The sequence below is a fragment of the Acanthaster planci genome, linkage group LG21 (genome assembly GCF_054643075.1).
Source record: "Acanthaster planci isolate LZ-2023a linkage group LG21, COTS_SCS, whole genome shotgun sequence".
Classification (NCBI taxonomy): domain Eukaryota; kingdom Metazoa; phylum Echinodermata; class Asteroidea; order Valvatida; family Acanthasteridae; genus Acanthaster; species Acanthaster planci.
In genome coordinates this window covers 5,858,419-5,886,383 of record NC_141797.1, presented here as the reverse complement: position 1 = coordinate 5,886,383, position 27,965 = coordinate 5,858,419, and the positions used below count along the sequence as shown (strand labels likewise).

At 39.7% G+C, this 27,965-nt stretch overlaps 1 protein-coding gene across 4 annotated transcripts; it reads right to left on the bottom strand.

Annotated features, from left to right (window-relative positions):
* Nucleotides 1–13: 13 nt before the first annotated feature.
* LOC110989772 (cytochrome P450 3A29-like) lies at nt 14–27,134 on the bottom strand. 4 transcript variants are annotated; one of them, XM_087131277.1, is made up of 13 exons: nt 26,992–27,134; nt 19,442–19,535; nt 19,168–19,223; nt 18,658–18,754; nt 18,111–18,227; nt 17,853–17,941; nt 9,654–9,793; nt 7,670–7,821; nt 6,984–7,097; nt 5,204–5,424; nt 4,024–4,161; nt 3,647–3,809; nt 14–2,422 (listed from the first exon to the last, which is right to left on the bottom strand). In XM_087131277.1, the coding sequence occupies exons 1-13, from the start codon at nt 27,030–27,032 to the stop codon at nt 2,345–2,347; spliced, it is 1,500 nt and encodes a 499-aa protein (XP_086987403.1). In that variant the 5' UTR covers nt 27,033–27,134; the 3' UTR covers nt 14–2,344. The 4 variants fall into 4 exon arrangements, with proteins under 4 accessions (XP_086987403.1, XP_086987404.1, XP_086987407.1 ...); XM_087131278.1 differs by having other exon boundaries at nt 19,472–19,535; XM_087131281.1 differs by lacking the exon at nt 18,658–18,754 and having other exon boundaries at nt 19,472–19,535; nt 26,992–27,054.
* Between the last annotated feature and the right edge of the window lie 831 nt (nt 27,135–27,965).

The window sequence follows — 27,965 nt, the reverse complement described above, 5'->3', positions numbered from 1 at the left end:
TAACAAAAGTGGATTGATTTAAGAAATTGTCAGTTTTAATGATGCAGAAGGTTAAACTGTGGACTGTCGATTATTGGACTATAACTGTACACCGACATTTGAATTTACTGAGTTAATAAGAGGAGCTATAAAAAGGAAGTATTGAACATAAAGTGTTCTTTTGATAATTACCAAACATTTGAACAAAATTTGTCATGTGGAGTATGGTTAATTTAAATGCTTTTAACTACCAGATGGTTTGAAGTTGAGGGACCAAACCCAAGATACAGAGATTTTGTGGGGCTCAAGGTACACATACCAAAGAGGACCCAACCCAGAGTTCACCAAAGAGGCCATAGGACACCCGGAGGCTGTAGTGTTTCCAAGGATCGTGCCAGATTCTAACGCGGTCCCTATATCCTTATTGCATCCAGATGCCTTACTACAGAGAATTACATAACCTAAAATTGTAATAAAGACAGCTTAATACTAATCCTGAATGAGGTCTTTAATCCTTAATAATTGCCTGCAGGTGACATGACAAATGAGAAAGTGAAGACTAATTATTTTCTTTAATCGGATGAAAATTACCCACTGACGAGATAGAGTAAATACGTGTAAATTTATGTAAATACACGTAGACTTTTGAGAACTAAGTAGAAATTCTCTGGTGTTTCCTTTTGTTGTTGGGTGGTAAATATATTTATTGTAGACAGAAGAGACAAACAGTTTGGGAAATACCCAACAATGTCCCTTACTGCTTGAATGATCATTTCAGGGTCTTGATGGGGAATATTGACTTCTTCCATCACTCTTGCACGTAACTCCTGAACATTGGCTAGGGGTGCACTGAAAATTTTGTCCTGCTCTTCTGCACCCCATAAAAAAAATTGCATGCTGTCAAATCCACCGGAGGTGGCGGCCATGGTTGCGCCTTCAAATATGCAAACATATCACAGTGCCGATTTCAGCATCTTCAACATCAGTCTAGTTTGTTCAATCATCTATGTCCATAGCATCACGAGCTGTTTACCATTGCGAGGAGGGCGTTTTGCCCTTTCGGGAGATATATTTCTCTTCCCCATAATTACATGAAGTAGTTTCGCCCTACAGTATTTTTTATCTCGGTATACCTTTTATGTGGACACCGTGTATATGATATTGAAATCGGAAAAAATCACTTTTGACACGTGTGGCTCTTCATAAAAGCGGTCAGATAGCGTCCACTATGTCTTGGTGCATAATCTGCTTACACGATCATTTTGAACTGTTAGTGACCTTATGCCACGCTTAACCTTGCAGATAAGCAGAGGGTAAATTTCCAACGTGACCAATGGTGGTGGTTGGGGGGGGGCTACATGTGTGTGCAGTAATCTGTGCACCTCTTCAAATCGAAGAATATGTATGTGTGGAAATTGTATCAAAGAAAAATCTTCGCATTTTCCTCTATCTAATAGGAATTATTTAATTTTGCAAGTCACCTGACTCCTATGTGCCTCTCTCCACCCAGGAGCAAATGGTTATCTGTAAGGGCAGACACAGTAATGTTTAGCCGTTTGCGCCGAAATGGCAGCACCGGGCCAGTATACTCCCCAGGGAGCTGAGATAGTTTGATGACTGTTCAGATGATGTGTGAGCCCAATTTGCAGGGATAATGTTAATACCAGAGCCATGAGCGCCTTTGTCGTGGATACTGGCGCTTTACAAATGCTCTTATTTTAATATTATTATTGTTGTTGTTAATAATACCGGTAGAAGTTGTAATGAAAACAATAGTAATGTTGATTTATATAGCGCCTAATCCATTTAAAATCAATGCTCGTAGGCGCTTTACAATCAGCCAGCGTTGCAATCACAAAAAGAATAACTAAAAAAAATGAAAATATCAAATGTAAATGTGGCCATGCATCACAGAACAGCAGAAAAAGTAAAAGCTCACCGATAAAAATCACAAGACCAAGACTAGAAGAAATTAACTACAAAATTGCATTAAAAAAGCAACAAAAACCTATTGATATGCCTCACAGAACAGAAAAGAACCTCCCCCATAAAAAATGGTAACACATGTAGTTAAAAGGATAACAAAGATCAATAGCAATAATAGTAGTAGTAGTAGTCTCAGCCGCACTAAAATCGATGCTTGTATCTGGAAGACCCGTTACATTTGGCTTTATGATTCGAAATAATGCCAAAATATCTGTAATGAACCAAGATACATGCCAACCTACATCCCTTTCGTGGAATTTAATCTACGAACTATTCAGGAGCAATGTGTATCACATGGAATTTTGGCAACCTTAGCTCCAGGTTTTTCAATACAAACAGTTGGTCTTTTAAAGAAATCAATGTTGGGTGCAAGACATAATTAGCCTTCTTTTGGCACCACACGTACGTAGACATCTTGAGGTTCCAGCATAGTCATCTTCTTCATCGTCAGAGGGATCTGTGTGGAAACAGAAAGCTTGTTTTAATTAAGGCGACTTGGTCCAGTTGGCATGCAGGCCAAGGTGGGGTGGGGTCGTATTTTCATAGTGGCCCCTTTAGAGTGTGGCTTGTTTGGTCTCTTTACCAAGAAATATTCGGCTTCAAAGTTTGCCTTTTTCTCAAAGCTTGGAATACCAGGCACAGCCCCAGTGGCGTTGTGCTGGGATCCCACGTCATCATCTCTCACCAACCCTAGCAAACTACAGGCCTACATAGGGACGTAGGGTCCATGAAATGGACTGAGAAACGATTCCTTGTTCCGAGAGAGACCCTCTGTTCCATTTCTTGTGGAGGTTCGAGGAGTGACACTGAAAATTGTAAATGTGTTTCACATTCACTCTTCAGTTGCTGTATCTATGAGGGCTTCCCTTCTTTCGGAAAAGCGGAAACTTGTAAATCATCTAGAGAACGTATTGTCATATCGTCACCGCTTTTAGAAAGAGCTACACTTGTTGAAAGTAGCATTTGTTTCGATTTTGATTACATTCATGTTGTTTTGGGAAAATATCTCGATAAGTGCATTTTGCGTTTTAAGGAGAGACAAAAATCTTACTACCCTTCGCACAGGTACTAAATTTATGGACTAGAAAGGCCGAAAAGTAGGTCAAGTAAGATTTTCGTTTTCAAGAAGAGCCACACGTCTTTGCTACGTGAGCACGTGTGCCCCTTCCCTATGAGAAAATCCATTGCGCAGAAGGGGAGAAAGTAGGAAAACGCGGATTTTCGACTTTACGAACGGGCGTGCATCTTCACTAATTGATTTTGGCTCATTAAACACTGTGTTCATTTTATTAACTGGTGTAGGCAAAAGTTTATCTTTCAAAGAGGCATTTGAGTTTTTTTAAATGCATAAAATCATTATTACATATTTGTATTTTTGCAGGTTTTAAAGAGGAAAGGTTCCTTGGATGATTTCTCGAAAACAGTTTTTCTTCAAAATCTACCTGTTTGGCTCTTCGTGACGACGGTGACGATGTATTAAGACGAGTCATACGGAAGATGAGTGCAAAAACCACAAACAGTTTACCCAGATGTACTTACCTGCGTGTACCCTTGTACACCTGTGGGGCTGAAGGGCTTGTTCCCCTTTGCGACCGGCGGTCTCCACGGACGACTGCCCGTATCGAACGACAGTCAGAAATTAATGCCAGCAGCATGCATAAAGGCAAATAATTCAACTCACCGGTGTCTCGGAGCAGGTTTCGAAGCGGTACTTCTGCAGGATTCGAGTCAAGACGACCTTTATCAGGATTGTGATGAATTTGACGGCGACACAGATCCGAGGACCACCGCCAAAGGGAAGCCATGCCACCGGTTCGATGGAAGCCTTATTTTCAGGGCTAAACCTGGGATTTGAAATTTGGGCCTATTTCAATAAATTTCTTTTAAACGCGTGCATCCATCTCAACCCTTCCCGTGCTTGTGGTGAACACGAAACCGTCACCTAAAGGTTGGGCAGATAGTTATGGCGTCTGGAAACCTGTCTGAGCCTGACGTGGCACCGTGTGTATAAACTATCTATCTTAATTATTACATGGACTTATAGTACTCGAGTGTTACCTCTCTGGATGGAATTTCTCTGGATCTGGCCAAACGTCTTCGTCATGTTGCACTGAATAAGCCGGGATATGGACCACCAGTCCCTTCGGCAGAGTGTACTTGCCATACGTCACAGTCTCCAAGCATTCGCGGTCGGTTCTGTCAGATCAAAGCACAGGTCAATATTGTGACTGCTTAAAAGACGGATGTCAAGCGTCGGCCAAGACACTTGGGAGGAGTAACGAACCACTCCATGGTCGTGTCTTTTCATGAACATACCTCACATTGAACCCTGTTACGGCCTTTAGGCAATTTGGCAATTTGCTTCACAAGGTTTCGTTTTAACATTACCACAGCCAATAAACACCAGTTAATGAGCAGATTGGAACGCATCATTGGTCGATTTCATCTGGGAAGTAAATATGACACCCAAGCGACGTCATCTCGGTGGGTATCCAGCTCGCCACCGCACGGTATAGTTTTCTATACCGTGCTTGAGCCCGCTTCACTGACATGTAATGTGCGGTATGAAAGCTTAACTGAACCAGTCTGCTGCAGTCCTTGCCCTGACTCGCAGAGTTCTGCTGCTGAAAATCAAATTGTATGTTGGCCTCAGATTTTTTATTTTTTAAAATTTGCTTATGAATATTTGTATGAGATGTAGTAAAACAAATACAGCATGGCTTATTGCTGGAAAATGTGAACTACTGAGCCTTTGGTGCATTTATGCATATGCTGTATTTAAATGCTGTATTTATATAAGCTGTTTTGTCGTAAAGTGTTCACTTGAAGGAAAATATGTTGTTGTGGGCTTCAAGACATATGACTGTTTGGGACCAGTGAAATGAATATAGTATTAGTTTTAACGTGATGCAAAAACGTCCGGTGCATTGTTCCTCCCTATGGCTGGCTGTCACCACAAAGGCAAACGAATGACTAATTTTCTTATGTAACGTCAATATACGAAATAAAAACATTATACATCAAAACATGTTCAATGAAAATAAGACTATTCATTTTTTCAAGAAATGGAGTAAATGTCTACTTTGAAGTAAAATCCGACACCAAGGGAAACATTTCTCGAAGCACTAGTTGCCTACACATATACACGTAGGCAATATGAGAATGGTCTTTCAGTCAATCCACCATTAACAGACTGTAAGTACCGCTCCAAGCTTCTAATGAAGGGAAGAGAACTTACGACACGACGGGGGGGTACAGACGAAAACACTCGTATATCACCATCTCCGTATATTTCATTTTGCTCATTGTGTCGTAGTTAATGTCTTCGGGGTTAGGAGCATTCCTATCGATCTCTTCAATCAGTTTGTCCTGGACTTCTGGGCTCAGAGCAAGCTGATAGGCGGTGCATGTCAGGATCGTGGATGTTGCTTCGTTATTTGCAGTAAGCTGAAGAACACACTGGTGGAAAGAGAGGCAGGCGCTCACTGGTGTGCTATCCCAACCCTTTCTCTTTAAGAGGGAAGCTACATCAGTAGCTGTAGGACATGTACTGAAATTTTATTCCAATGCCTGGTTAACTGGTTTTTGGTTAACTGCTTTGAGAAAAAAGCGAGTAAATCAAGGCGGTTTTTTTTTTAATTGGAGATCTTGCTCTTTATTTGGTACAAAATACATGAACGACAGGGTAATCTAAACGAGCAAGCATGACAGGTGTTTTGCCCTCCAAAAAGAGCAGTCTTCTACGGCCAAAAGCAAGCACTAAATTAACCTTGGAGTAATATGCCTCTGACTGTGTGGCACTTCATTATCAAGCAGTGAAGTTACTGCAGAGGATGGGCCCGTGTCCATGACAAAATAAGTATATGCATGTCTAATTATTCTCAGTTGACTATAATTATGGACTAGATCAAGTCATCTCTGGAAACCCAGAAGGGTGAACTTCTGGAAATCTTATTTTTTGTTGATGGAAATCCACTCGATGTTCAGCTCGGACGCGGAACGAGTTTAGACCATACCATTATGCTTCGAGATTAAACATGAGATCAGAACATTTACATTAACACGCCCCTTTTCATAAAGGCAATGAACTGATCCACTCGCTCTCTTATTTATATCTCAAACTTATATTACTTTTGTTTCAGTTGAAAATGCGTTATGTAAATTTCCGCGAGTGTGTTTTGTTGGTTTCAGTATTACTTGTTTAATCCGACTCCTATAGAATATCAGTACACATCAACAAAAATCGGCCCCCGTTAACAGATACGGTCTTTTAAAACGAAACGAATTACTAAACGATGGTTCGCTGACAAATGTTAAGAAAAGAACAGAAATTCAGTTTTCTCGAAGATAACAGTCCTCGGGGTGGAATGTTTTTTTTTATAGAGGTTGTGATTACCTTTCTTTCAAGTGATTTATTCAAGGGTTATTCAGCAGTCCCAGGTGGTTTTACACTTGAAGTAACCTACATTTAAATTATGTACATTTTTTATTTAAAAAACGACCAAACCATACAACTCACTCTCTCAATTTTGAGGTGCAAAGATTACAATCCTTCAAACTAGGGATAAAACAAGATTGAGTTACATTTGCATATGAATGTACACAACAATATCGAGTTTTCACTCGAATTTTCCTTTGGATTGGATCTCTGTCAAACATCAAACTAAATTTAGAGCTAAGCTACCCCTTAGTTTTATTTTGTTGGAAATACAAGAGTTGCAATTTCTAGGTATACTAGATTCCTTTGGACTTTTTAATGAGTCATTTTGGAACCTCACCAACCTCCATGAGAGAAATATATAACTGATAATATCACAAGTTTTCCACACACTGCCTCCTTGGAAAAACATTCAATTCTTCTCCCGTTCAATGCTCAGGTATGAGGTTTGTTTGCAGAATGGTTCATTTGGAACAATTACTTGCTACAGGACTTGTACAGCTAGCCTCTCCCTTTAGATTAAGAGATATAGTTCCTATCAGTAATATTTTACCCTTTTATAGTGAACGTGATGACTTACCGCGGCAAAAAACTCCTCATAGGTGAGTCTCTTCGGTTTACCAGTCTCCTCGGGAATTGGAAGGTTGGCTGGAAGGTCTGTGTGTCGGTAAAGTTCTTCAACAATGGCGGTGTACTGTACGTTAAATAAAACTGGTGCGATAGCCTGTTTTGCAAATATGAATGGTACTTTCTGAAGTACCAGAAAAATACTAAAACTTTCAAACTGAGACCCCGCTGAGAAGGCTCTGACGTATTTAACTGGAAAAGGTAGCCCTTAAAGTTGCCAGTTTTCTTCATTAAAAGTGCCCAACAACTCTCTTGTGCTGTCAATTTTGTTTAGAGCAAAAAGTTCGCTCCTGTCAAAAAGTTTCATCCCCTTCAAGGAAGGTGGTAATACTGCTTGTAAAATTATGTCGCTTTCCAGTCTTCAAAATAGAAATTCAACAGGACTATGAGGCAGCCACTTGCTCAATCTCTAAAAAATACACCACTGTTAAAATGGTAATTAAGGAATTCAGATTGGGGAGCTAGTGGCATCACGTTTTAGGCAGCTCACTGACAGATATGTAGCACTGGACACGAGTCTGCCGTTACCTCAAATACAAAGCATAATATGTCTATGCGGAGGCCAGGGTCCAATAATGAAAATATCGTGTTGGGTTCTGACGCTGGAGTAACTTCCCATTATATTTTGGTTGTGCTAACCTTGTTGAGACCGTTGCCTCCCCCACACTGTCGAATCATGTCTCCTCCTTCAAGAGACTGATGGATAACTTTTTTGAAGAATGCAACAGACTCCTTGGGGATGATGTTGGCTCCCATCAGTTCAAAAAGTGGGCCCAGCCACGGAAAGAGTACTAAAGGTTGAACAGAAGATTTAGAGGGAAAGATATAGAAGAAGAAAAATACCAAAAACAAACAGGAAACATTGAGGCAACATCAACTGGCCACACCAAGATGGAGAGGGGGATTTTGTTTTATCTGGTTGCCAATTAATTGATACCCCATTCCCCGGGATTTAAGTCCACGATATCAAGTAAATGGGAGAGAGCTGATTATCTACTTAGTCGGTATGTAGATTGGGTTTTCAGTCCAGATCTGATCCCACACGTTTCCCTTGTATTTCATGGTGGTATCATCGCCCAACATTAAAACTGACTTCGTTGTCTTGTCTCTGTACGTTTCCTCGGACCACTCTGCCTGTGCACGTTGAAGGAACCCTGGGTGTTATTCATATAAAAACATTCAAATAAAGTTTGACCAGCGAATTAAAAAAGGGAACTTTGCTTGGTTGATTGGCAAAAAAGGCACCCTTTCATCATTCCTAATGGTATTATTTTTGACATTCTTTCAACTCTCAACACATGCATGTATTTTCGTTGGATATCTGAAATGCTTTTATTTTAGGTTATAGGCATATCCACTTATTGCACGTCCAATTTTATATCTCCAGTTGAAAATGTTAAACTCGTTTTGGTCAACTAGACAACAAAATATTAACTGGGCTTCTTATTCAGTTCTCTTCTAATTTGATATTTGGTTGACGTCAAATTGAAGTGTCCAAAAATATGCCTCATTTTAGCATCAACGTTTAAGGGTTGTACTGGGTGTCACGTTTGTACCACGAACAGTCTGGAAGACAGAGAAGTACGGTTAAATATGTAAATACGGGTGCTAAGGACATTTACTACTCGCCCAACTTTGACCTCTCGGTAATCACAGCAAAAGGGAAACGTTGCCCCGCTCAGAATATTTCTGCATAGAAATACCAAAACTATAATTTGGGTTTATAAGACATAGCTGAAAGATATTAGTTAATTTTGCAATAAAACCAATCGTAATTTATTGCCCGATGTTGTCATCATCGGGTCGTGTATTACGCACATCTGAGGCCCAGGCCATCGTACCCTGAATTATGTGGACTTCTTTTGCACACCCTGTACACCCTAATGGTTTTCTTTATACTCATTGTTAACTCTTTGACATGTAGCCACCACTGACGTGCCGCCCTCATTTTGGAGCAGCTACACACGCAACACGCTGCTCTTCAATTATGAGGCAAATGAGCTGGAATCAAACGAAGGCGTCTAGATACACTGAAAACAGACAGGCGTTAACTCGATATGGTCAGTGTATCTACCAGTCACCCATACCAGGAATCTTTAGTGCAGAACTGAGCATTTGTAAAAGTAAGTTCGACGGCTCCGGAATACAGTGGAGGGAACAAAAGATATCCCCTCACTTTAAACTTGTGGGCGGCGGGCGTATCCAGTGTTCCCCACCGATCGACGCCCATGTAATATGTTTTTGTTTCGCTTGGAAAATCGACTGATTCAAAGAAATCAAGATAATGCCACATTTAAGTGATGGTGAAGTAATTCCTATAACAGAACCTGGTTTAATGACATTGACCTTAAATGTAGCTGTAACTGGTAGTACACTCACCAACTCTCATTTTCAATATCTTTGTTGTTGTAATTTTTTTCTTTCTTTTTCATTTTTACTCGTGGCACACTTCATTATTTACCTTCTGGACATTAGTTTTGTGTTTTGGTTTGTATTTTGTTATGTGTTCCACAGTTCTCCCATAAAGTATACTGGGTTTAATATACACATATGTGTATAAAATAATAATAATAATAATAATACAACTAAAATAAAACAAAATTTTAAAAAACTACGAACTTACTCGGGATCAGTGTGAACAAAGAAGGGCTGAATGCTCCCTGGATCCGTCTCACAAACGGATGGTCAAGGTTTGTCTGACACGAAATGTCCAAACCAAGAAAAATCGCCGAAATGTTTTGTAGGGCGTAACCAAGAAAGACCCTTTATTAAACATAATAAAAAGACCAGTTGAATATTTTAGTATTACGCTAGACATGCAAAGGATTAGCAGTCAAGACTGTCGATGGGCAACCTATAGCACGTACACATAATGGTGTCATTTGTCATTATGGATTCCATGCATGCGCATGTAACATTAGTACCACGCGTTTACCTGGCAACATGCCCTAACAGTAAGGAATTCCATATCTGCCGTCGTGCGCCGTCCGTCGTGCGTCGTCCGTCGTGCTTTGCCCGTCACCCATCGTGCGTCACCTATGGTGTTTTTGTGTCACGATTGCGCAGTGGTATTTTTAACTTTGACCCTTGATCGTTTCACACGTAGATGTCCTTGTTCGATCGATCCACCATGCCTGACTCTCATTTTAGCAATAGAACTAGAAGATATACATGTAGGCCTATTCGTTTTTGGCAGTTGCGCCAAACTCCAATTGAAAGAAGAAATAATATCCTGACATCGGCTAAGTAACGTGTTTATGAAATAACACCATTTTAGTCACATAAATAAATCAACAAAATAGACTTTTGTTACGGTAGATTGTTTTTCTCGATAACTTAATTACTCTAGACGTAACTTTACTCGTTAACAGCCAGCTTTTAGGGCTATAGCCTATGTGACATTTCTGTCTGTCCCTGCGCGATATCCCACAGAACAGAATGTAAATAATAGATTATTTACAATGTTTGATTCCCAATAGTTTTCATAAGAGACGAACTGATTCAACATTATTTTGAGGGCGGGTATACCTATGATGAAATCTGCTGTACACTCCAAATTAGACATGACTTTATTTGCAGGTTGGCTCACAGAAGTCTTTTAAACAGTATACGTTACTTGTTAGCCCCATAAATAATGCTGATGTGCTGGACAACCTGTCTATCCACCATGGCATACACACCCACAAAAACCAACACGTCATATTTTCTGAAACTTAAACCAAGTGGTAATTGCCCCTTAACAATACATTTAATAAACAGTTTGCTATCCACAGCACGTCTGGTATTTCTGGATTTCAAGGTGAAATTGAGAGGACAAGATAGAATATCTGTATCGGTTGGCAGATTTCTTCCTGGAATTTGATGAAAACAAGTCGGCACATTTTTACTGTATGCAAATTAGAATAACACTGTGGATAAGTTGGCCGGAACATTTTTGCTGAAAATGTTTTTCCCCCAAAAACACTTGGTTGAATTCTCAGAGGCGACATTTTCTTGTCAAGGGGCAGGGGTAGTCTTGCATTATTGGCATTAATTATGTGACTAGTATATGCTTTGCAGGTGGGATTTGTACTTGCCTTACTCGGAAAAGATCTTTAGAAGTGAATGGAATCATCACATTGTCATTTTTTAAGCAACGGCTTTTTCAGGTCCTATGCAACACATTTGATGGGCGACGCACGACCGGTGACGGGCGACGCACGACGGGCGACGGACGACGGAAAATGGCATGTTTGGAACTAGTAAATGGCAGAATTGGGACACAACAAAAAGCAAAATGCGACGGACGACGGGCGACGGCAGGTATGGAATTCCATACTATCAGTGTAACGCTTTGAAAAAGCATGCGCATGATTGTTGCCTTGTTAGGAAAATGCAGCATTGCTGTCGCAGAGGTGGGGAGATACGACGTGAACGTTGTCAATGCCAACGACGGGGGGCAGATATGCACTGAAGCATTAAAGAAAGCATCTGAATGATGCAAACAGAAACAAACAGTCATATTAAGTTGTTATTATGGTGTACTATTTACGACACAAACTTCTGTCTCTGTAGGCGACGCAACTACACCATGCAATTACACGACGGCTCACATCGTGCAGTCACATCGGGCCGGCTCCTTGCCATTACGTTTGTACACACACGACGTGTCGCATCGTGCGTCGCAATGTGCCGTCGACCGTCTTGTCTTGCGGCCTTCCGCTTCTTCCATCTTTCACATTTTCCTTCTTAAATGTCCACCTTCCGTCACCCGCGTATTCTGTCGACCCTAGCTTCGTCGTCTTCATAGAGGGCAACTTTATTCCATTCATTTCCGTCCCCCATGCTTGCATAACACATGCTCTGGGTAGCAAGCCTGGATTCTTTTGCAATTATTTTCCATGCATGCTTTCTAACTTTGAGTTTTCATTAAGAGTGAGTTGTTGAAAAAAGGTTTTGTTATTGCTTCCTTTTTAAAATCAAAATAAAAATAATTAGAAAGTGCGTCGGGTCGAACTATCAACATTTTCTCCAGGAATAAATAACATTAACATCAGCCACGACAATGTTTTAGCTTTTCCTGCTCTAATTCCTATCCTTCCAATAATTATTTATAAATCCATTCTAAGATGCAATACACCAATAATTTTTATGTGCCTGCTAATGTGACGTGGATCTGACAAGAATTTATTTGTGACCCACGTGACTGTCTCATGGAAGCAATAGTAATTACACTTTGTGAGAACACTTAAACGTGTAAGCTTGTATTTTTTTCATTACAGTGTACAGTTTCTGCCATACGATTAAGTAAAATAAAAACAACACTTTGCCTCGTTTCGAAACTGTTTCGAAATGTAATAAATGGCCAGAAATTTTTTAAATACAAAAATATTGATTTGCCTTGAAATTTTTCTCTTTTTTATGGTTGGAAGCTTAACAAAAGACACGTTTTCTGGCTGGCCATCCTGAAAAGAAAAACTCTTCATAAGTTGAAAAGAACCATGTTCATGTGAGGAGTGTCTAGTTTGTTGGTAGCGACGCGTGCGTGTTGTAGTCATTTGTGAAGAAGCTAGGAGCAGAACCCAACAAGGGAACCTCCGTTGCTATGGAAAGGAAAAGTGCGCCCACTTTTGCTCAACCTCGCTGATCATAACTGAATTTTGTTTATTTGAAGACCTATGCAAAATAAAAATCACCTTCGTTCAAACTACGACGTGTGGTGACGCTTTTTCTGTTCCCAACACTTGCTGCCAATCAATCGTATAATTTCTTTAAGAACACTTCACTGACGTGTACCCGTTATGATATACTAAATCTAAGACCTACGATACACACTTGCTGCCAATCAATCGTATAATTTCTTTAAGGACACCTCACTGGCCTGTACTCATTATGGTATACTAAATTTAAGACCTACTATAAATAGATCAAAAGAGCATTTTGCCCAACCTAAAAATGGATCGAAATTTCTCTTAAAAAGTGATGAGTCATTGTGAATCATCCTAATTTTTAATCAGAGTTTTAAAGGAACTTTTGGCTCTGGTTTCCTTTTCCCGTGGAGTTTACTCTGGTTTGTCTTTTTGATAAAGTAACTAAAACCAATGTTCTAAAATCTACTACTTCCTGTGTGCATGCCTGCTCCTTAAATTTTTCATAATCGTCTGGTGGCATTTAGTGTGACAATCAGAGAGGATAAAGAGTATTGGTATTTCATTGCCATGTAACATGCATATCTAATATCTAGTTGTCTACCTAGGAACATTTCAAGGTGATGGATGGCACCGACCAGCCCCCCAGTATTGACATTATAGCCATCTCCTCCAACAACCAAAACTTTGGAATTTAAGGTATTTGAAAGTGGATACTTGTTGTGCCTTGGTACTATTTACTCAATGTCTTGAATATGGGGTAACATGATGCAAGTAACATGATGCAAGTAACGTCCCTCAGGGATGCAATAATCACATAATGGTATTCAATGACACAACTTTGGTTGACTTTGTTACCAACCCAGGCCCGTAACGGGGGTGGGCGGTTGCAGGGGTGCGTCTGCACCCCCACGCGACTTATCAATTTTGTTTTTGAGGCAAGAAAAATATTTTAAGCTATAGTGAAACATTTTGGGCAAAAAAATGAAGCGCACTTCGGTATGTTTCGCCTTCGTCAATCCCCTCTTTGTGAGTTTACTTGTAACACCCCTAAAAATAATTAGTGCGGCCTCAAGAATCCTGTTGTTTTTCAAAAATTAAAAAAAACCACAATCTATGCATGGTCCCCTTTGTTGATGATTCGCACCCCCTTACCTGAAAGTCCTAGTTATGGGCTTGCAACCCTACAGGTATTTTCAGAAAAAGTTGCAACTCTTTTTCTGTCAAAGCATACCGATTTCCACTTCAAATCAGATTTTTCCTCATGTTGTATTTGCCGTCGAGGGCGTTTCCAATCCTTTTGTGGAGATCAGTTATTGCTGTCTTGCCATCTTTGGATGCAATATGGAGATCAATCGTTCGATTAGCTTACTCGTGTAAGTCAAAGTTACTCGAGAGCGTTCGTTTAGCCATCACGTGATCTTCGTGCCTGCTCTGGTGTGCCACCACTGCCCCAGCTGGCGAGCAGGCCTGTGGAGGCTGCCCAAGTGTAATGACGTCACGGATGGACTGTTCGTGCACGGACATGATGGAACGTGACGGGGACTTGTCCTTTTTCTCAGGATGCCTTGGCGAATACACTGCAGCGTTCGATTTGCCTCATTTCTAGGCTTCCCTTGCGTGTAATACTGGTGTATTCAGGGAAGCTAATCGAACGCACCCAATGAGTGTTGCGGTTGCAACAGCTGCAGCAGTTCTATTTTGAGTTCATACCGGTCACAAACTTGGGTCAGTGTTATTTTTATTTGCTAATTTCACACAATGGTAGAGCTGAAATTCGACACCACTGCTTTTTGTTTCAATCGTATCACTCCTTAACGAGGAAGAAAATCATGTCTTATAGTAGATGGCATGCTTTCGGGTTCCTTTTGGGATTTTTTTGTGAGCCATTTTCAGTCCTTTTCTCTTCTTTATTGTGTTTCTTTCGATGCTTTTTGTCAACTGTTCGAGATATCTCAACCAAGTCTTGATAATCACATTTCTCCCCTCGACAACAAAAATGAAAATTCTCTTTCTAGAACCTTTTTTGTGTCAATCACGGTTTAAATAGAGGAAAATCGCTGTCTATTCAGCAGCTGTGATGGATTAAGGCTCAGTTGTCTCTGCAGTCTGAGAGATGGTAAAGCTTTACATTTACATTTGCAGATTTTGAAGTGTGGGTTCTTACTCATAAATCTCTTATTTTGAATATTACAACATCAGACATATGGATGAATTTTACTCCCTATCTGTACCAATTCCTAATGTTCTGTAAAACTGCATCTGCATTGGATGTTTTCAGAGAAGCGTACTGCCAAATTGCGATCTCCTCATCAGTTGCCACTTGAGTATAAATCTCACTCATCACGAAGTTGATTTGGCAGAAATGTTACACTTCACCAGAGCTCAGTTTTTTTCTCTTGAACTCAGTACTTTTTGACAACAGTCCCATCTCCTGGACAGAACATGCCCTAGAAAATACTGGGGGGTATCCAAAAATAACACGCCTTTTAGCGCGAAGTACTCGTTGCAGGTCAGGCCATCATAAGCAGTGCAACCAACAATAATAAGTGCACAATCTATGTAGTCTATACAAAGTATTTTGTTGATCGATGCACCAGCATGCTCTTGTGAAGCCGTGGATGTACTGCTAATAGCCATACATACCAAGGCTACTGACCGCAAAACATCTCCAATATAAAAATCAACCTTTCAGCATGACTGCTTGGGCTTGTTTACTCAAAGGACATACGATCCTTTAATTTCAAGGGGAAACACAGACTTCACAAAGCTAACCAAACTACCACATTCACCAGTGACCCGGCCCTTTGGAAGTCAAGCCTGGACCCCAATTATATGCATATTTTTAATTTCAATCAGAAAATGACAGATATGATTGCTTATATGTGAAAAATGAGAAAAATGCCTTTTTTTCGTTTTACTTTTTTGCCTATGTGGACAGCCAGAAAATCATTGTAGCCTATTGAGAACTTCTGAACTTCACCACAGTGTTATATCCATGATGCTAAGCTCTGTTAAAGCTTTGCTTATGTGTTGTTTCTGATGGTGCTCAGTCGACCGTTGGTCCCTACTATCTCTATATAGCAGGTGCACTGTGTGGCATCTGTTCTAGCACTCTCTGTTGAATGTTATATCTGATGGCTCCTTCTTACCCTTGCTCCAGAAAACATCGGAATATTCACGGAAATGAAGATCCTTGGTTGTCTACGGGTGTGTGGAGCTCTGCAAGTGTCATTCGACTTGTTGAGATCCATGCATTTTTTTCGAAGTGACTGCATTATAAAGGCAAGGTGTCAACATCCTGAGATAATTATAGCGGGATGATGACATCCTGCAATAATTTATCACCGTAAATGTTGAAAGACGACATCCTGAAGTAACTTTTCACGGGATGACATTGTAACTTGAAATAATGACATTATTTGTCAATATGTGCATTGACAAAAACATCTTCATAAACGCACAGGTAGCGTTATGTGCTACTGTTTTTCAAAGCATTGTCCTATTGTGATACATGATATTAATCAGATTGATAAAACACCATGATGTCTCACCGCCTGTTGTGTACAACTAGTGATGTAGACATCGTGTTTGCTGGACGCCCCTGGTTGACGACATCCTGAGGTAATGATTATCTCAGGATAGGATGTCGTCATCTAACTTTTACGATGTCGCCATCCCATGATAAACTGCCTGTATGATGTCGTCATTCTTAGAAAAAAAAATCAACATCTCAACAAGTTGGATGGCATTTCCAGAGCTCCGTGGGTATGCTTTGGAAAATAACGCCGTCAAACGGCCCCTATTTTGTGACAATTCAGGATGGCAGCTGTTAAAATTGGATTATAATGCAGAGGGTTGGGTTTATTAATGACAGTGCCTTTGACACAGAAGTCAAGGTCCTAAGGGACCTTGAAGGCAAGATATACGGATAGACAGTTTTCACAGGGACATTTTCAATTGCAAAAAATACACCATGTATGTTTCGGAGCATAAGGAAACATACGTTTTTGATGTGGGATGCTAACGCTATATAAACTCCAAAAGCATAAGCAAAACCAAAACTTTGTACGCAACACACCTGACTGCCTGCCGTACAATGTTAATCTTTAATCTCATAGCAATGATATATCTTTAATGCCTGGCAATATGTCTCTAGAGGAATCTTTTCATTTGGTCTTTGGGTACATACACCTGGAAGGGACAATGGTCAAGTGTCAATTAAGACAGGTAAAGCTGTAGAGAAATCTAGATATTTGGATACCTCTCCACTGTTCAATGTTCGATCGATTAGGGGTTGTACGACAAAATATTTACCTAACGATAAAATGTTGCTGCTCCTATAAACCTGTCCCTTAATTTGTTTGTTTTTTTTCAGGCGAAAAGTTTGTGGCTTGTACTTAGGTTGTTTGCATTCCCAAGTTCATATGGGAGTCACCCGGTGAACTGTTTGACTTACAGCCATGACTTGAAGCCATCTAAGCTGATGTTAGCATTTTATGTATCTTTTTATAGCTAATTACACGGGCTGCTCTCTTAATACGTACATTATGCATTGTTAAGAGTGCACGAAACAAATTCGAAAAACACCCCAACACACACAGAAAGTTGAAAAACTAACCAGAAAGAGCACCGGCAAACGGCAAGACATGACATTATTTGCAACCTTTTGTGACATCTACACAAAGTAGATTTTGCTGTAAAATTTATTTCTCACCATTCACAACTGAATGGTAAGAAATAACCATGATCAATTGCAATTGCAATTCTTCCCCACTTCATTTAGATCATCGTCGGCAAGACTGACGCTCTTATGCAACCGTTTCATAATGTTTCGCTAGGACAGAGGATACAGCAATTTCCCAAACTGTATTGGACAAATGTTTTATGACAAACTTTCCTTCAAAGACAACCAAAATCTCGAATTCAAAGGTTATGCTGATTTTTAAACGAACATAATATATAAACCCTATAAACAAACATAAATTTTGTTTACTGTTTTGGTTGTTCATGATTCGTCCGTTGGTCAGTTGGTCGGTTAGTGGGTCGCTTCGACGGTTTATGCTATAGTCGGTTAATTGGTTGATCGGTCGGTCAGTTTTTTTTATTTCAATCAGGTAGAGTATTCCCGCTGCCCTGATGCACTTGGTGAAGATAATACGAACAGCAATTAGTGCCAAAGCAGGCATACTTACTTTTTTGCATCGATTGGTTTGTTATGGACGTGCGCGTTTGCGATGTTTTCAAGCAGAGGGTCACAGATGCCGTTGAATATACCCACCATCTATTTATGTGGAGAACAACCGCAACGTACATTATTATCATGCAACAATGCTTGTCGCCTTACGCACACATTTAACCTTAAAATAAAGGAACCTGCTAATGCCAGGTAGTTCCTAAGCATGTAATACATTGGCCTTTCGTCTCAAGAACAAGTGGTTGGTGCGATTTACCTGCTTCAGCTTGCTTGCCGTGAAAGACGCAGTCATGATTGTACGAACGTCTTTCCATTGCTGACCTTTCATGTACGTTAAAGACTTGTCAAGTGGGAAACCCAGAGCTGGGATGTCCTGTAACAAAACCGAATTGGTTGCAGCGAAAAAAAATCAATATAACCATTGTGTGGACGGTGGCATAACTAGAGGATAGTATGTACAAGAGCACGTGCGCCTCCCGAAAATCCGTGCTCCTCTATTGACCCCCTCCCAGTTGAAATTTGGGGGTGAACACAAAATTGTATAGGAGCCGTAGTTTCGTTTACTTACCCGATCGAATGCCCCTTAAATATTTCGCCTCTTTCTATACAGGTTACCCTGCCCGTGTAAACTGACTCAAACACGCCCATATCCAGTGCACGATTGAGGTTTGCAACAGCATAGAATAGACATTTCGGCAAAAATAAAAATGAATCAACAATATCGTCACTTCTTTGATATAACAAACTAAACGTTCTTGCGATTGCCTGTTTTACTTTTGTTGTTTAATTTGGAATGTTCTTACCCAGTGACTTGGAAATTTATTAAAGTCGGTAACCAGAACCCTTTTCACGATGTTTTTATCCGACACATAGAGAAGCGGTGAGCGGAATTTGTATATTCTGAAAAGGAAATGGGACACTGGACATTTAAATAAATGTTTTCTAGGCATTTTGTTAGATTGCCACGGTATCCAAAATAATTCCTCGTTTTCATCATATTTCGTTACCATAAAAAAGCAGATGTTTTAAATATGAGGAGTTTTCTCGAATAAATATGGAAGTTAAGTTTGTTATTCTTTTTTCTCTCAACTTGCTGACATCAGACATTGTACCCACCAGGCGGCATTGCTGTAGCGGTTAAGTCACAGAAAATGTTCATGTATTAAAATTGAACACGTTTATGAAAAAAAATAAATGTACATTCCTGAAGGGAGAAGTTGCGGGGAGGAGCACTTATTCTGTGAATATATAGGGCAGAAATCGAGAATTTCATTAACTGCCATTAATGCTTTAAAATAGGTCTTGATTCTTACCCAACGACTTTCCCGTATTTCCTGACGCATTCTTCGCCAAAGTTGTTATTACCTTTCTGCATTGGTTTGAAAAATTGAATCAAAATTATTTTCAACCAATCTTAGTATCTGGACTACCTTCTTGATCTTGCTTAAAATCTTGCTCGATTTTCCATGATAGACACACATGTAGTTTGATGAATGTCTTTTTTGGTATAACAAAATATAACCTGAAAGAATTATATTCATAAATTGCAATAATAGTTTATATAATTCGAGTAATGGTTTCACTTACCGATAGCCATTGGTGGGCATTGCCGATTACCGGGTAGTATGGGGCCACAGGAATCCCCAACCTCTTGAAATATTGATGGCACCACCAGTCATACCTGTGGGGAATAAATGATGCTGTTCAAGGGTAATCTATCAGGTAACTGGTACAACGGGTATACACTTTTGTATTCTACCATACATTTCTAAGTAAAAAAGAAGAAAGGTGTTCCCCCAAAGGTGTTTATATGTTATAAAGGGACATAGATTACATTTGATCACTGACTTTCACTGAGATTTATCTTGGGGTTGCCTTAAGAAAATCAGGCGAAATGACCTCAAACCCTTGGGTACAAGAAAAATAACTTGCAAAACTTTCAGAATTCTAAATTACTTTTTTCATTTCTTTGAAAATTACCTTCAAAATATGCCTCTGTAAAATGTTGGCTGGCATATTAATAGAAACCGAAATACTGCCTAACATGAAAGAGAAATACTGTTCTAACTGACCGTTCACTTCCGAAATCTTAAATACATGACAACCCGTACGACTTGGTACACTCTTAGGTGGATGATAAGTTAATGCATTTTGTGAGTCTCTAAGTATAATATTAAATTAAGAACAAAAAACGGTAAGTAGATTACAATTATAAGGCTATGAACTTGACTAAATAATCCGCATATACGATAAATTTTGAAGTCCACAACCCTTCAAATGTGACCAGGTATTTCTTCACAAAGTTATAAATTCTCCTCGTTAATGTAAGTACATGTACATGGATTGAAAAGAATGTGCACGAATGAGGAGACATATAGAAAGGATAATGCCAGTAGTGAAAGATTCTTAGTGAAATTACTTTTTACCCATCTGTTGGTGACCTTTTCACAGTATTACATAAGAGAACATATAGATAAAATCAGTGACGAAGATTTACTTTTTTTTCAGTTAAAAACTGTTTCAGTTCTAAACTCTCTGTAGGCGGCCAATCCCGCTGCTCTCTAACAAGCACACTATTTGCTTGCTCATCTTTTTTTCTTGAATGGTTTCATACAGTATACTGAGGGCCTCGGCATTTTTTTTAATTTAAAAGATGCGCATCACAAGCAGAAATTATCCACTTTTTTTCATGGGACCCTTAATTACAAATTAAATGAAAAAATTAAAAGGAACACCTTTTCCTACCGCATATTTTGATATCTCGCTGGACGGTAGCACCATTATTGATGAAGCAATGGAGGAATGCAAGACTCTGATGTAATTTATTTCATCATTTTAATGGCATTTAAATTGCTCAGTAGGTGTCTTCTAGCCCCTACAACCATCAAAAACGTGTTACGGTACTTTTATTTCTAGTCCCGCTGAATTTGAAGGGGGATCTAAGGGTCCAAGCCTCAGTCACTCACCCACTGCCAAGCCACAGGCATTCCCCCCGCCCAACTACCACTCAATGACTCTAAAGACATAAGAGAGGGCGGCAGGCCTGCTAGACATGATGTATGACAGGGCTTAGCTAGCCCTGGTTAGCCTTGGCTCCAGCTGAAAAATAATCCCATGGGAGTGGTAGAGAATGGAGATTTCTGTGACAATCTAAATTAAAAAACTCAAAAAAATCTATCAATCCCTTTCTACCGCGCGCTCTCCAAAAATGACAAAAATCTGAAATCCCAAGCATTACGGTCTAAATCCGGACTACAAATTTGGCACCAGAGACAAAATTCCGGAAAATATCGTTTGACATCAAATCCGCTATCAACTCCAAGAGCCTACAGTGGATATACTCGACATATAAACTTTGCGGCTTACAAATACATCGGTACGCAAACGACTAAAATGTCTACCTTTCCACCGAATACGATCACCGCTTACAAAGCCAGCCGTGAATTAAACGACTTTGAACAGATAGACTTTGTTCTTAAACCGCCCTACACAAATAAAAAAGACGCATGTATGTCAAGTTACATACGAAGACCACGCTGTTTGACCACCATAAAAAAAAGAAATATCGGAAGAAAATCTCGTTATATATATTGATAAACGTTGCGACGCGGAGTTTTCCCTTTGCCCCGAAGATGTCTATTACTGTGCACACGGATCTCTGTCTTGTGGTGCTAACGTTAGATATAAAGTCGAAAAAGCTATTTGTCGGAAGCTGCCACGTTGCATGCTGCGGAAATCCGACGCATGCGCCTTTATCGTTGAGGACCTGACTTACGAAATGCACAGACTAGACTGCTCGACGTACGCACACACATACGTGTGTACTGCACTCAACATGGTAACTGCAGGCCCTAAAGGAAACGACCGTAAAAGTTAGCGGGAATTACTGTAGGATTTTATCTGCGCATGCGCTTGCTGAAAATAGACGAATTGTCCAAAAAGGTTCTGAACTTCGGGCTGAACACCGTCAAAAAGAGTGGATGCTTTCTCAATTCGGATGCTTTTCAAATTCGGATGAAATGAGATTTAAAGTAAAATGTGTGTTCCAAATGACAGCTTTACGTTTGGAAAGGTTTAATTTCCAATCTTTACATATTTTGAGTCAATACTTTTATTCCAATATTAAACAAGTTTGGACTTTCGTTCCAATCTTGAGAACATATTGGATTTGTAAATCTTATTTGAATTTTGAAAAAAATCTTCACTCTTTACAAATTTATTCCAATCTAAAAAATATGTTCCCTTAATACAGTTAATCCGCTCTTTAAAAATTCTTCAGAATCTAAAAAAAGTACTTCATTTTAAAAATGCATTCCAAAAGTAAAAAAAAAACAACGTTCTCTTTAAACATGACATTCGTTTATAAACACATTCTATTTTAAAAACACGCTTCGTTTAGAAAAAAAGGTCCATTTTGCAAAAGCACGCTCCAATCTGTTGGCCCAAATTCTGTTCGGTAACAAAAACTGCTTTGACTTCCTGGTAGACTACCTACTGAAAGGATTACTGTGTGTTGCCTATGTCATACATTTATACTTAATACTACTACTTACTATTATTATTTTATTATTAGTCATGGTTTATTAACCAAACTTTCGCGGCCAAAGGCTGAAATTCGGTTTGGTTTGGTATCCTCCCTGCCGTTAGGTCCAGGGCTGAGGTAAGGACCCCAAGTGTTTGAGGATAAGGAACCACGAAGAGCATAGGTTATTAGCTCTGGTCGCCGATTTATTGTATGCCAGACACGTGGACGTAAATCAAAACAAAACCCTGCACATAAACAGAGCATAAATAAGATTTACACACATCAGGACTCAATCTAATAAGTTGTACATTGCACATAATCTATTGTTTAGTTATGTAAACAAAAGGAAAGTAAGACGTATTTATCTTAAGAAATTATGCTAAAACAATAAACTCTAAATCAGGAAGACTCTAGCTTACCGCGGACCGCATCCCATGGCCAAGGACACTATTAAGTGGCGTCCATTCACTCGGGCCTTCATATCAAAAGCACATGATTATGCACCCAGATGAAATAGGCCTACGCGGTGTTCACGATCACTGGAACGGTTTTGGCATGGGGCTTACACACTCAATGCTGTAGGGTCATATGCGAGTTCGTAAGTTTATTGACTTCTTACAAACTCTTGCACAGAAATTACATCATCAGATGCAACCCAACTGTTGCACACCAGTATATTTGAACTAAACCTGTGACGACAAGAATATCCAGAGAGCCCCTCCTGACCCTGAAAGCATTATAAAAGTAGGACAATCGCCCACACTAACGGTTTTTCCAGGGACGAGAAGTCCGTCCAGCTCCGATGTACAGCAGTTTATCAATCAGAATTACGGCCACACAGCCTTATATCTCACATACTAAATGTACCAGGCCATAGCGTCAGTTTAGTCACATGGGCTGTTCCAGGATTCTGTTTATACCCCATTCGTATAATTTCAAGTTTGCCTTTGCCGAGTACTTTCCCGATACAATTAATATTCAGTAAGTCATGAGATAACAAATCAAACAAATATCATCCAAGGTTTCGAATGCATTGATTTTTACGGGTCCCTGGCACCACAAGTAGGGTAGCGTGACCAAAAAGGGAGTCGCCAACGGGCTTTCAGACTGGAATGACACTGTAAAACCTTTTCCTAAGAAACGCGTACTTGCAGTCACGTCCCAAAACTAAACTTGCTTTCAGTCGACCCAAACCTTATCTCCCCACATTACATTAAAACTTTAAAAGTAACAATGAACTATATCAAAAACAGAATTGTAAAAATACAGACATTAACATCAAATAAAAGGTTTATATAAAATTGACTGATAAAAACACCAAAATTGTATCAAACAAGGGATCAAAATGGCATACAAAACCAAAATGAACACTAGATACATGCGTACAAACCAACGTACCGACATACACACATGCAAAGTGTACACACACCCCACCCGCAATGCAAACCAACCCCACACCTCCCAAAACCAACCCTCACCATCATTGCGGTAGCGCCATGCGAAGGAATATATCTCTCTTATGAGTATGTGTGGTTCTGAAAAGAACATAGTGCTACCGCATGCCTTTCCACCTGTTGCTGTCCTTCACCATGAATAGCCTTAAATTCATCTCACAAGGATCTTCTTCAGGAGAACCATGTAATACAGCTAACAGCATTTGGCTTGTGAAGACTTTGCAATCCCCAGGATCTAACTACAGGAATAGGATGCCAAAAATGCAGACAGTTTATCACATGACCAAAATGGAAACATGAAAATCCAGAGGACTCAGGATGTATTTTGAGAGACTTTAGCATGTCCTTGTTTATCAAGTATGTTATATGACGGACTGTGCTCCCTTTATACCGCTTTGTCCTGCATCTAAAAGTGCTTAATTGATTGTTATTTCTTAAGCCATTGTTCCTAGTGGGAGGAACCCAGTGTCTGATTTTTTGGGAGTCAAGTAAGGATTTACCAAAACTGGAACACAGCTGCTCTCTACGCTGAAACAGAGAAAGGTAATTTAGTCTTAAGCAGATTTCACTGTAAAAGTGGTTAGCGCGATAGTCATAAGGCAAAAGTGTGCGGAGAGTATTATGTTGTAATTGTTCAAGGCATTCTCTTTGTTTTTTTAACAAACCAGGATGCCAGACAGGTGTCACGTATTCCAAAGTTGGTCTGACATACTGAACATACACGGTGATTAAATCAGAAAGTGGAACCCACTACGTTTCAATTGACGCTGGTAAAACAGTCTGGTATTAAATGCTTTGCACCTACAATCTATTTGGTTGTCCAATTTTAAATTATATTGAACGAGAACACCAAGAATTTTTAAACAGTTAGTTCTATGGATGGACAAGTTCCCCATTTGCAGGGTGAGAGGATCCGGTGAGGATCGTTCAAATTAATGTACATAAAATTACACTGACAAGGATTAGGTTTCATGTAATTTGACAAGGCCCACTGATTAAAACAGTCTAATCCAGCTGCATAAGTTGAGGCTGAGCAGGTTCTGTTGTAACCTGACAAAAGACATACCATCCATATTGCTGGATGAACTTGCATCATTGATCATCGTTAAAAAGGAAATTGGCACACCTGCATGGGTAGTCGACCATTCTGATAAAGTGCCATTATAACAAACATCTTGGGATCGGATGGTTAAAAAGTACATATCCAAGGGATTATAGAAGATCGAACTCCACACTTCTTAAAGTTTTGGATTAAAATTTGATGATCAACTCTATCAAAGGCTTTACTAAAGTCTATATCGGTTATAAAGCAGAGGTATGAGGTTTATATGTTCCGCTATAGACTCCATCAAGCAAACAAACCAAATAATGTGATGTAGATGATCTTTTTAATGACCCAAATTGATTACGGTCATTATCATATTACACAAGTCGCTGTTGATCCAAGTAGTGACAAAATCCTCTCAAATCTTTGCAAAAAGCACGGAGAGAGATGGGTCGTAGTTTGTCCATGGTTGGAGTGTGCGTCTTGAGAATAGGTACCACATGTGCAGTTTTCCACATAGCCGGAACAATGCCATATTGAAGTGAGCAATTGAAAATACCTGTCAACAGAAAACAGAGTTCATATGCAAACAGGGCCTCCACTCTTGCATGCCTGAACGCTCTTTAGTTTTTTTGTATACCTCCTGTGCGGAAACTGATAGGGTAAGGTAATTCTGCAGGCAGATATGCAGGTAGGTGTATTGTAATCTAGACATGGAATTTCATAGGCCACTGATATAAATCTATGGTTGATCTTGTTAGCAATGTCAACAGGTGATGACCCCGGGAAGACACACGTCAGAATGGAACTTAATGCCCGAGAGTTTCTTTACGTATTGATGCCAACTCCTGGGGTTATTTTTCTTCAACCTGCGCACAGGAAGAGTGTAGAAATTGTTTTAGGTTGTTTAATTCTTCTTGATATCTTGTTCCGCAGGAGACGGCAAAGGTGGAGCTTGTTATCGGAAAAGGCAAGTTGGCGTTTTCCAATGAGCGATTTTAGTTCCAGGGTTATCCAGGGCTTGTCATTCATTTGGGTACGGATTTCGTTGGGAAGAATAAATCAGTGGCTTTATGAAGAGTCTGTTAAAGTTCATACAAACAAACCCCCCCCACAAACACCGCTAAAAAGGAACAAAGGGTAGTTCTGACTATGGTGATAAAACTGGATATACAGTAAAATTTTCCCGCCTCAAGAGAATAAAATGGCAGCTCAATCAGAGCGCCCTTAGCCAACAGTGTGGATGGAAATGGTTGTCAAGGCTACTGCTTTTGTAAGCAATCCAGAAAAAATGGGGGAAAGGAAAACAGGCAAATATATTAGAAGGCGGTAGAAAGGCCGAATGGCGTTTTGTTTTGTTTTTATTTTTCGAGAACTCTAATCGACGAATTTTATTTTAAAATTTAAACACATTTTGAGCGCGGTCTGCTTGACACTTGTGCACTCGTACTATATTAGCCTAAAATGCTTTGAGCGTCGAAAGCTGTGAAGAATTTCATGCGTTGCGTTTGTAAAAGTGCTGTTTTTGTGCTCCATTTTAAGTACTATAAATTTACAAATGTTGACTGATGCCAGTTCAAATGTAACTTTCCAGTCCACTTGCTTTTGTTTGGCACTTGGGCAACGTAGGAAGAAATTGAATACAGTCTGCCCCTCATGTGAATCTGCAAGTTCACGCCACAAAATCCGATTTCTTTTGTTTTCCTGAGTTGGAAAACAAGCTTTGCTTAAATGTAACATCCCTTTTTCGCCGTAACCAATTTGAGACCAAATTTTATTGCATTCTACCCTAAATATATAGTTGAAAACGATGGTACACTGAATAGGATTCATGGAACTATTGAAATATTCCCTGCAGCAAGATCGTACAACTCCCCGTGGTGAGATAGGCATTTAATGATTGAACTCGCTGCGGCAAGACAGTGAGTCGCTGCGCTGAGATACTAATACGCCTTGGCAAGACATTATTTCGCCGCTACGAGATAGTAATTTTACGTAAGTGGGAAAATGTGTCGCCCAAAATGAATCTGTAGTTTACCCATTGCGAGCTTGCGTAATGAAAGGGAAGGGTCTTCATCGATCCCATCGAAACTGATGAAATTAAGGAACTTACACTAAAAAGATGACAATAACTCCAATGGCGATGGTCCACATGATAGAAAAAGTGTTCCCAAGTCTACTGAGTCATATTGAGTCGATGCCTCAGAACACCTCACCTGTATCTGTCATGAAACTGGAACGAGCAGCGTTCTGACAGTTTACATTATACACCGAAAAAGGACGATTTCTTTTAGCACATATCGACCTTCAAGTTTGCTAATCACGTGACATACATGAAGCGTCTTTTCACTAAGGGCACCTTTGGTATTCCCATATCGTTTGTTCAGTTGAGGGCGGGTCAGTCAGTCGAATTAAAATCCATTCCTGGAAAAAAAAGAAATGAAACTCATGCACCTGCTACATACATGTAGACGACTGAGTAATCCAGGCGAATTGCACTTTGAGTACTTCGTTTCTAGTTTCTTCGTTTCTAGCTCAGTACAGAAAAGTATTATTTTATTGGTACACAACATATAGTGGCTCGTTGGAGACACGTTTTTGCATTTCTGAGGTTTCGGAAAGGTGATTCGTGTTTTCATATTAAAAATTTGTGTAAAACACATTGATTTAAAGACTTGCACAAAGACGGTTTTCCATGGCAGCCTGCCTGCAGGGATTCAACTTAATCAAACAAGTACATCGTAAAGATAGCGCTTGGTGTGTGCACCTTCAGTGCCATGTGACTTGTCAACTGTATGTAGCATTTGTGTAAGTTTAATGAGGATACAAAGCTGGAAATGGACTAAAGTCGATGGTGGAAGAAACGTGGACAATGTGACTGACTTTATTGTAAAGGAAAAAGGGGGAAATACAATGACAACAGGGATGCCTTTTCGAAAAAAGGCTAAAAAGAAATAGGGTTGGACATAAAGGGTGGGTAACAGTCTCATTTTTTGCCTGGTATAAGCCGGGTGCGACACAGACCTGCTGATATTGTCACAGTTGTTAAATTGAATGTTTCACTTTTTCCCCCTTTTTATCATCACT